The sequence below is a fragment of the Triticum dicoccoides genome, chromosome 2B (genome assembly GCF_002162155.2).
Source record: "Triticum dicoccoides isolate Atlit2015 ecotype Zavitan chromosome 2B, WEW_v2.0, whole genome shotgun sequence".
Lineage (NCBI taxonomy): Eukaryota > Viridiplantae > Streptophyta > Magnoliopsida > Poales > Poaceae > Triticum > Triticum dicoccoides.
In genome coordinates, this window is record NC_041383.1 from 763268272 (window position 1) to 763278341 (window position 10070).

The 10070-nt window shown below is 50.5% G+C and overlaps 1 protein-coding gene across 1 annotated transcript; it reads right to left on the reverse strand.

Annotated features, from left to right (window-relative positions):
- Nucleotides 1-939: 939 nt before the first annotated feature.
- Nucleotides 940-1402, reverse strand: LOC119368640 (syntaxin-related protein KNOLLE-like). Its single transcript, XM_037633844.1, has one exon. It carries the CDS (start codon nucleotides 1400-1402, stop codon nucleotides 941-943), a length of 462 nt encoding a protein of 153 aa, XP_037489741.1. The 3' UTR covers nucleotide 940.
- Nucleotides 1403-10070: the final 8668 nt, after the last annotated feature.

A 10070-nucleotide genomic window follows, 5' to 3' on the forward strand; every position in this document is an offset into this window, starting at 1 on the left:
GAGACCCGCCTCGATGGATGACACGTCACGACGTCAATATCAAGAGTGAATTGCAAGAAACCACCACATTTGGGGCTTATCTTGCAGAAAATCACCTGCTCGCTAATCATTTACAAAAATCACCGTGCATTCAGTAAAAGTGTTGCAGATTGCACTGAACATGTAATTTGGCGCGGTTGAGGGCGTTTCCGACAGGTGGGGCCCAAAATAATCACACACAGACCCCTAGTAGATTTTAAAAAAATCAATCAGCCCCCTGGACCATGCCCACCACCAGGAAGTAGTTCTCGATCGGGAGCCGCATCTCGGCGCCGCCGCTAAAGCGGAGGGACAGCTCGTGGAGGTCCATGGACGCGTGGCTGGTGCACTGAGGGCGGCTGGTGCACGGACGCGAGGCTGCATCCCACGGCGAAGTTGCGGCTGGCGCCCCCCCGCGGGGAGAGGCGCAGCTCGTACTGCATCTTGCCGGCAGAGGAGGCGCCGAGGACGAGCTCGCCGCTGACGGCGTCGTCGTCGTCGAAGCGGCGGGAGAGGAGGCAGTAGGAGAACTTGGTGACCCCGAGCTGCGCGGGCACGGACGGCGCGCCGCGGCCGAACCCCGCGAGCCCCGGCGGCTGCTGGTGCACGGACGCGAGGCTGTGTCGCGCCGCTGCTGACTTCCCCGCCTCGCCGTCGTTTTGCTGCAGGAGCCGAGGCCGTCGCCCCCTCTCAGTTCGTCGCGCCGCCTCCAGTTCTGCCGGATCCGCTGCCTGCAGGCCCTTCCTGGCCGGATCCCGCCGCCGCGCTGCCGATCCTCAGCGGAAATCCTGACGACACGGAGACATTCGGGGGGGAGCGAAAATCAACGAATGAAGCAGCAGAATACGAAATCGAAACAACATAGACACAAATGCAGGTGTCCAGATGATCATCGGGGCAAACTCCGGTGTGGTCTGGTTGCTCATGACCTCCTGAGGCTGGTGGCGATGGGGACGATGACGATGAGGATGAGGAGCAGCAGCAGGATGATGCCGATGCAGAGGCACTTGCGGCTGCCGCGCTGGTGCTCGCGGGCCTTGCCGAGCTCCTTGTTGCCGGAGTGGACGTAGTCCCTGGCGTTGCTCACGTGGTGCGCGATGTCGTTGATCTTCTCCCCCTGCGCCTCCACGACGACAGCCATGTCGAGGAACACTTGGTGGAGCTCGAGGAGGCTGCGCTCCACCTCCCTGGCGGCGTCGTGGCGGTCCTGGATCTCGTTGAGCGCGGCGAGCACGGCGCCCTTGCCGTGCTCGGCGACTGCGGCGCTCATGATCTCCTCGCCGCGGCCCTTAGAGATGATGCGCTCGATGACCTCGTCCTCGGGGACCTCCCCGGTGAGCGTGTCGTAGCGGCGCTCGACGGTGTCCTTGTACTCGGACAACATAGACACACGGCGAGAGGAAGGAGATGCCCTCCGTGGGGAGGGGGGTTGATTGCTTTTCTTTTATAAGATCCAGGGAGGTATATGTCAATTTGTTGCCAAATCAGCTCCTTACAGTCCGGTCCCACTAGTCAGAAAATGGTTAAACGGGCTAAATCACCTGTTCAGTGCTTTTTGCAACACTTTTACTGAATGCGCGGTGATTTTTGCAAATGATTAGCGATCAGGTAGTTTTCTGCAAGATAAGCCTCAAATGTGGTGGTTTTTTGCAATTCACTCCAATATCAAAGCATGTAATCCCCGTTTGCCCAATCACCCAATCCTGATTCAATTCCCGAATTTAATCACGTATGTATCCGAGATATCTATGTAACTTTCACCCGGCGAGCTAGGGTTCGCGTGCTGCTCTCGTCCATGGCGACGCGGGATGAACTCGTCGCCGGTGGGCACACGGTACCACACGACTAAGAACTGTCAGCCATGGCCACGCCGAATGACCTTGTCGCTCGTGGCTGCGTGGCTTCATGCTACCACGACTCCCCATCCATGGTCGTGCCGAACCATCTCGCTGCCGATGGCCGTGTGGCACGATGTGATGACCTTTCGTCCATGGACATGCCGAACGACCTCATCACCGGTAGATGTGTAATGGTGACCATGCGGCCAGATGCATCTAGTTGTTATGTGACGCCGGAGCCCGGGCCTGTGGGGGTGCAAGATGTGCGCCCGCACAGGGCCCCCGGCTGTTTGGGGCCTCAGATTTTTTATGCATTACTTGTATAGGCTTTTGTTATTGATGGGCCGCCTCTGCTCTCTGGCTTCTCCAATCTGCCTCCTCGTCTCACGTACAGCAGCCCCAGGCCCCAAGCCAGCGATTGAGATTCCGTAATAAAGATACTACGATTGAGAGGAGGAGCGACCGAAGCGTCTCTTCCTTCGTTTCTTCGTGCGGCGGCTAGGGCCAAGTATCCCAGCGACGTAAACGGTAGATCAGATCGGCAGGCAGGCAGGCCCGCGGCAGCTCCGGAACGCTGGAACAGCAGCCGGCACAGGAAGACAGGGAAAGTTTGCATCATCTCCGGTGATTCCGTGAATCCTTGGTCTTGATTCTTGAGTGTGAGTTGTTCTGATTCCCTAATGCCTATACATAGTTTTGCTAAAATCTTGTGGGAGTAGCTAATTTCATTCGTTTCACCAAAGACATGAATCTGGTTACCTGTACAGTTTGAAGAAACAAGAATTCCAGGTTTTAACTCAGTCTCGGAAAGGAGATATGGAAAAGTTTGTTATAAAAAATCACAAGTGTCCTCCGATAATCAGTCACTTGATCAAGAGAATGCACATGACAATAATGTTGACAATGCTCCTAGACCTAGAGATGGCCAGACCGAGACATAAATTAATATTGAGGTGAAGAAAATAGTGATAACATCGGGGCTAATAGTATTGATGGTAATTTGAATACTTCACCTATTGCAGATGTTGGTGATTCTGTTCATCTTGATATATTTGATCCAAGAAATTGGGATTCCCTCGATTCTAAGCAAATTAATATTTTAGCACAAAGGGCACTGAAAGGGACACATCATTTAAGAAAAGTCATGAGGAGAAATATTTAGGAGGTTTTCTGCACTATTCTACAATAGAACTTGAGAGTGAAGTATTGAAGAAGGTTGATTGTGAGGGTATTACTGAAGATTTTATTTCAAAGAACACTAAAAGCATGATGTTATTTAACTAAAGACTATACAACCGAAAGTATGTATGATTCTTGATATTTCCCATTTGCTACGTAAGATATGATGATCCCTGTATTATTATAGTTATATTTATGTAGTTCTCTAGTGAGTTAGGGCCCATTTTAAAGTTTGGCACAGGGCCTCGGATTTTGCCGGCCCGACCCTGCGCCGGACTCGTCCATGACGGCGGACTCCCGGTCGGTCGAACGCGCCATGTCCGTCTAGCTAGGACTCTTCCACTCCCGTGAGTGATCCAAGCTGGTTGAACTATCACAATAGTCCGTTGATTACACCAATCTTCATCAGAAGGTTATACAAGTCCAAAGGCAAGAAGAACATGTCGATGGTGGCCGCGCGCCAAGACATCTACGGCAGCCACGCGTTAGGACGCGTCAAACTGCTCTGTGCTGCTGCATTCCCTCACGCCCAGCCAGCAACAAAGACTCGTCATTCAGATATCGGCTGTTGTCGCCCTTGCAGGCTTGCAGCACGAAAGGACCATGTTCATGAAGAGCAGCTGCATGTGTCTTGCGCTTTGCGCCCGGCCGGCGACGCGGAGGAGTTTTTGTCCGGTAGCAGGCGAGGACGTCTTGACGCATGACCACCATCAACAAGGAATCGTAGCCGCCATCAACGAGGAGTCCAGCCAGCCACCGGTATCTTGGCGAATGACCACGACGAAAGTAAAGTCCACCCAGCCGGCAACTCCGGCGGAGGTATTCTGGAGCGGCCATTGGCATACAAGAAGTTGCCACATGGTCGTATCACGCGGATGCCAGTCTTGTGAGACCTGGTTCAATAGATTCCTTTTTCCCCGCCCTGCCGTAGATGCTCTTAACCAGCTGGCTCTCGCTATAAATAACGTGCGCCGCCTCCATCCGAACACTCCACTCGGCTCTAAACAACTAGCTCTCACTCCACTCGCCCGCCAAGATGCATTCCAACATTCTGTTGGTGCTTAGTTTCCTGACGGCGATGTTGTTTCCCATCGCAATGGGGCGAGTGGTGCCGCACTGTGGGAACGACGTGTCAGCCGGGCTGAACGGCAGCGACGCGTCAGCCAGGACCAACGGGGCTGCTCAGGACGCGACGTTCCCACTATTTGGCAACCAGGTCTCCGATCGAACATGGCCGAATCAGGCTGGCAACGTTGGCGGCAACGCTGAGGAGGCCAACAGGCCTGTGAAGGATGCCACATTCCCACTGTTTGGCCACCAGGTCTATGATCTTACTATGGCCGAATCAGGTTGGCAACGCTGGCGGCAATGCTCAGGGGGCCAATGCCCCCCGCGCGGTTTGAACTTATTTATGAATACCCCTACTCCCGACGCTCATATTTTGTCTTTGGCCCTCCCCGTATAGATTACATCTAGCTCCGCCACTGCATACTAGTATATACTTTATCAAGAAAATGTATCATCCCTGGTAGATTTTGTCTAGCTCCTCCTCTGCACACTAGTATATAATTTATCGAAAGAACATATCAATATGTCCAGTTTTACAATAATTCTACAGTATAAAAGGTTTTATCAATTGCCGACTCGAATGAAAACATAACAAACATGAACCGGTCGGCCTAAGTTATCAATTCCAAGTTTCAATTTGCACTCATGATTAAAATTATTCAAGCCTTAAAGGAAAAATCATACTTTAAATTGAAGAAAATGAAAATTATACTTTGAATTAGAGAGATTAGAAGTCGGTGGAGTTCCTGCCTCGGTGGCTTGACCTTCCCCGTGCTGACACCAAACTAGTTGAGTACACCCTGTATTTGATCGTTGCAATCTCTTTGCAGCATAATTCCTAACTAGATTAGAGTCTGACTACATGATGGCCTGAACCTGGGTAAACCTGTTACCCGTGTCCATCTGGTAACCTAACCTGAGGCTACGACCAGCTGTCATACAAACAAGGTGTGTCCCCGCATGTTGTTTGGTACTTGATAAAAAACACCTAACTTTCCTAAGTCTTTCGTAATATCAGAATAGCCGATTTAGATGGTTGTCGCCGAGGAAGGCAGAAAAACGCCTTGAGTCACCGCATCAACTGCGTGTTTGAAAAATATTCATGTATCAAAAAAATCACATAACTAAAAATTATGTATTTTAGAAAACCATAGATTAAAAAAATAGTAAGAATATATGTACATGTATTGGCAAAAATATTCATTTCTAAAAATATAGAAAAATATAAAATTCAGTATAACGGAAAAAACCCCAGATATCACTAGTATTAAAGGGAAGTTCACATACTCACGTTTGCCAAATCATATCAATTATAACCAAATTCTAGAATATAATGGGCGTTCAGATATATGTCTGACATGATTGGTGTTGAACCACTAGAATATCTATGCCCCGAAGGACAATTAGCTAGTAGACCATGAAAAGGGTGAAGAGAAGGAAACCAAGAAACCGTACGAAACGCTGAAACCTGTGATAGGCCGGCTAAAGACGCGCGCCACCCACACTGTACTATGGCCCATACAGCCCATGGGTTTATCCAGCAGTCGTCGATAGGTGGTGGAGAAGGAAAGGGCAAGACGGCAAGAAAACCTAGATTCCGCCGCCGCCGATGCCAGCGGAATTGGCTCTTCCCCGTTCGACGTTCGTCTTCTGCTGAAGTGGTTGTTCTCTAACTAGGGTATCATTCATCATCTAACTGTGTTTTATAACGTAGGAACAATATCAAAACTGGTGGTCTCTTTTTTGTAGGAGCGGGGAGAATTGAAAATGAAGGCGCGGCAATTCGTGAATGTGGTGATGCAAAAGTATGGCAGAAGCAGCAGCTGGTATACGATGAGTCGCATCAAGGCCGGGGAGCAGCTCTTCTACGGATCCACGGCGGAAGCACGAGCAGCAGCAGCGTCACTGCAAAAAGGGAAATTCCATATGGCGCTGCCATCATCAGCCGTGGTGCCCGCATGGATGGAGATCATGCCGCGGATGCCTCCGGCCACGCTCAGGTTCGAGAGATCCATCTCAGACGGAACGAAGCTCGATTTCTTGCCCTTCTACGAACGAGGCGGCGGTGGTGCTAGCAAGATCCTCTGCGTGGACGCTGCGGGTCGCTCCTTCATACATGACGTCGACGCCGGCTGCTCCCAAGGGGGATAACCCCATCTGCTTCTCCATCCCTAGTCCCGACGCCCCCGACCCCGAGCAAGCTGATGCCTTGTACGTTATGAAGCAGTTCCCTGTGAGTCGCAATCTCTTCAACTTCGAGGTCCTCAAGTACAGCGACCCTTCCGGCGGCGGCGGGAAGATGGAAGGTTGGAACTGGCACCGGCTCCCACCATCGATGGCCTATGTCGACGTTTCCATGGTCAAGTGCCATGCGCTGCTTCACATCCACGGCGTCCCCATTTTTCTTGTCTCACCTCCCGAAAGAAGTGACGTCGGCACCCACTGCTTCAACACTGTCACCCACGATTGGTTTAAGGCCGGCCGCTGGACGCTGCCCTTCTTCAACCGTGCCGAGCATGTGCCGGAGCTTGGCAACCTATGGTTCGGCATCTGCAGTTGTAGTCCCAACCAGTTTTGCGCAATGGACCTGTCGTCTATTCACCCGGACAAGCCTCCGTCTTTGCTGTACAGTTGGCTAGACCTCGATCTACCCGAGGACTGGGTGTTGCTGGATTGCCGCTTTGTCTACTTGGGAGCCGGGAGGTTTTGCATTACCAAAATCTTCGAGTTTGGAGAGGATGAAGACACGGGCCACCCGACTGAGATGGGCGCTGTGATCTCTGGTGTGGAGGTGGTGCACAGCGAAAATACACTGCAGATGGTCAAACACAAGTCCAAATTCTACAACTACGTCAAGGATACCATCGCATGTGTCTTCTAATTAACGTGGAAGAACTTAGTGAGGAAGGCCCACTTCTTTCTTTCCCAGCTGGTCTCCAATCTCCGTCAACTCACCCAAGCCACATCCGAGCTCCCCCTTCTTCAGATGCCAAGTCGCGCCCAGCTCATTTGGATGCTCGCCCCTACACCCCTCTTCTTCCGGTCGATGTGGGGCTTCTTTCCAAGGTATACTTCACCATATAGTGTATATCGGGTTCTTAGGTTGTTCACCAGCGACGTCTCTCAGCTGGTTAATTAGCTTTTCATCACGGTTGTTTGCTTCCTTTGTGGTGATGTTGTGCAGAATGGAATTCACCAGATTGTTTTCCAAAGAGAGAGTTAGCTTCTTCAATTTCTTCAACTCAAACCAAAAGCATGGGTGCTTGTAATTTCTGTTGTTTGAGTTGGTAGGATGATTTCAATATTTAGCTCGACCCAATGTACCGATGGTTAGTCATTGCGATTGAGTTAGATGGTAGGCATGCCGATACCGATGACTTGAATATTTGTAGTGCTTGTATACAAATGGTTTTTGTGTGTTACAATATGCTTGGGTTAGATTTGCAGAAATTGTTGGTCATGCTTGTACACAGAAATTATTTGTCATGCTTGCTGAAATTCTTTGGTTCTTATGATGTCCCGGTATTTACGTAATTTTGCAGCGTCTTCTCATAAGTTTTGTCAGTTACAGTACGAGCGGCTGCTCATGTTATTCCAAAGGACATTTCTAAATAGTGCATGAATAATTTAGATGGGTGTATTCATTCTCCATGTAGAACAAAAACTGATATTGAACGTGTAAAATGTTGTTCTGCAAGCACTAATCCAGTCGCTTTTTGAGATAAACCACAAGTATCCTGCACCCTCTCAGCAAAACCACAAGATATGCACACATTCTCGTGTGTTGCGGCGGCGACGGCGCAGGAGAGCCTGGCCGCGGCATGGGGGAGCTTGGCGGTTGCGGCGGTGGGCTTGTGGTCCTTGAATCCCTCGCGGGAGCAGGGGAACTTGCAGGAGGTGACCTCGTCGGTGTTCTTATTGCGGTTGGTTTAGCGTCGGCGGACGTTGAAGCCGAGCTTGAAGGCATAGAGGTGGTATAGGTCGTATGCCTGCAGCTCCGTCTCGAACTCCATGTCCATCCACAGTGTGCAGTCCTCCGGTCAGGCCGAGGTGGCCGCAGCCGCAATAACGGCGCCAGAGGGCGGGCTATGGCGGTCCTCCGGCCGGGCGGACGCGGCCTTCGAGGTGCTGGTGGTTTCCGCGGGGGAGCTGCAGGATGCTGCGGTCAAGGCATTTGGCGGCGGCGGCGGCGGCGCGGGGGTGGCGATTGGGGATTTAGGTTTTGGCGGGGAGGCTCCGTGAGTGGCTTGTGGTAGGGCGGAGGGGGGAGAGGGTGATGCGGCAGAGGAGCGGGGGCTGGTAGGTGGCCGGAGTCGGAGGGGGAGCTCATCGGCGGCGCGGTGAGGGAGAGTGGAACGGGGTGGACGGGTGGCGCGGTGCGGTCTGTGACTCTGTGTGAAAGGCAAGGGAGAAGACGCCTTCCCGCGAGGAAGACATACTAGGCCATCTAGCTATTTGTTGGTTGCAAATGCATGTTGCATTGAGCTCTCATCCCCTCCCCTCTCTCCTTCTCCTCGGCTCCTCCTTCCCCCTACTCCGGTGGCAGTGCCGTCTGGAGTGGGGATGGAACGAAGTTTGGGACGTTCTTGTACATAGTAGGCGCGGTATTGTTAGTTTGGGCCTTATTGTCGATTGTCGGCCTTGTGCTAGTCTTTGGAGTTATGTTGTTGTGTGGCTAGATGTCGCCATGATGCTCAACCATGGCTAATCGCGAGCAGTGTTTGGTGGTCTGGTGTCGCCATCCTTAGCACCTCCATGGTGGAGGCAAGGGGATGGGAACGATTCTGCTGGCAGATCGTTCCTAAATAAGCTCGTAGTGATGACGACACATGTCGATGGTGGTCGCCATTGTGGTGAAAGGGCGTGGGGGAAGATTCAGTAGCCACATGCTTTTTACCGCTGTCTTGCAAGGTTGGACACTAGTTTGCGGTGAGGGTGGACCAGCTCTCTAATTCAAAAAAGAAGATCCTCGTTTTCCGATGCAGTATACATATTAGGTTGGAGAAGAAGCAGCCATGACATAAAGATGATGGGGGAGGGCCGAGGGGGGGGCGCTCCCGAGCTTCATCGGTGGGGTATCTAGAAGGACTACAATGCTGGAAAGTTGTCGACCTTCTCTAACGAGTCGTCGTTCTTTCTGGTCGAAAGGCGACCGAGTTTATTCTTCTTGGGCATGTCAGTATCAAACGGGGCATAATGTTGTTCCAGGATATCGTCCTATGTGATAGAGGTCTCGCCCGACCAAGTGGTCTTGTCCTTGCCGCCAGCAAGATTTGTTCTGCTGAAGAGCAGTTTGGACCCAATTGCTTTTTCTTTTTCTCGGACAGGTCCTCTTTTCCTTTTTCTTTTCCTAGTTTTTTCTTAGGGTCTTGTTTGTAAGATGTACTTCCACACCGCTTTATTTAATGCAGTTTAGTTTATTTCCCGATTTCCCACTCTTGTTAAGAAAAGAAAATGCTTGCATCTCATATTCTCATGTGTTTTTAGTTTATTCAAAAATCCCACCGGAACACAGAAAATAGGAAATACTCTTGTTCAGGAAAAAATGTTTGCATCTCATATTCTTGTTCATGCATTATGTTATTTCCTATTCAGTTTTCTTCTTGGCAACCCAGAAATTCAGCAAAATATAGATTAAAAACATGACACGATATCATGAACATTTTGGTAGAAAAATGCATGAATTTTCCAGTGTTGAACAACAGCTAACATGTTGCTAGTTGGACCCATGAAATTCTGGTATGGGAAGGCAATGCATACGAATTCCAAAAGTTGAAATTAAATCCCCCACATTTAAAAAAACAAATATAGTACCTCCGTCCCGATCCTAAATTAGTTGTCTAAGATTTATCTAGATACGGATATATCTAAAATGTGTCTAGATACATCCGTAAGCAGTAATTCGGAAGGGAGGGAGTATCATCTAAACTAATTTGCAAACGCGATCTAACCAAAAACAAACAAACA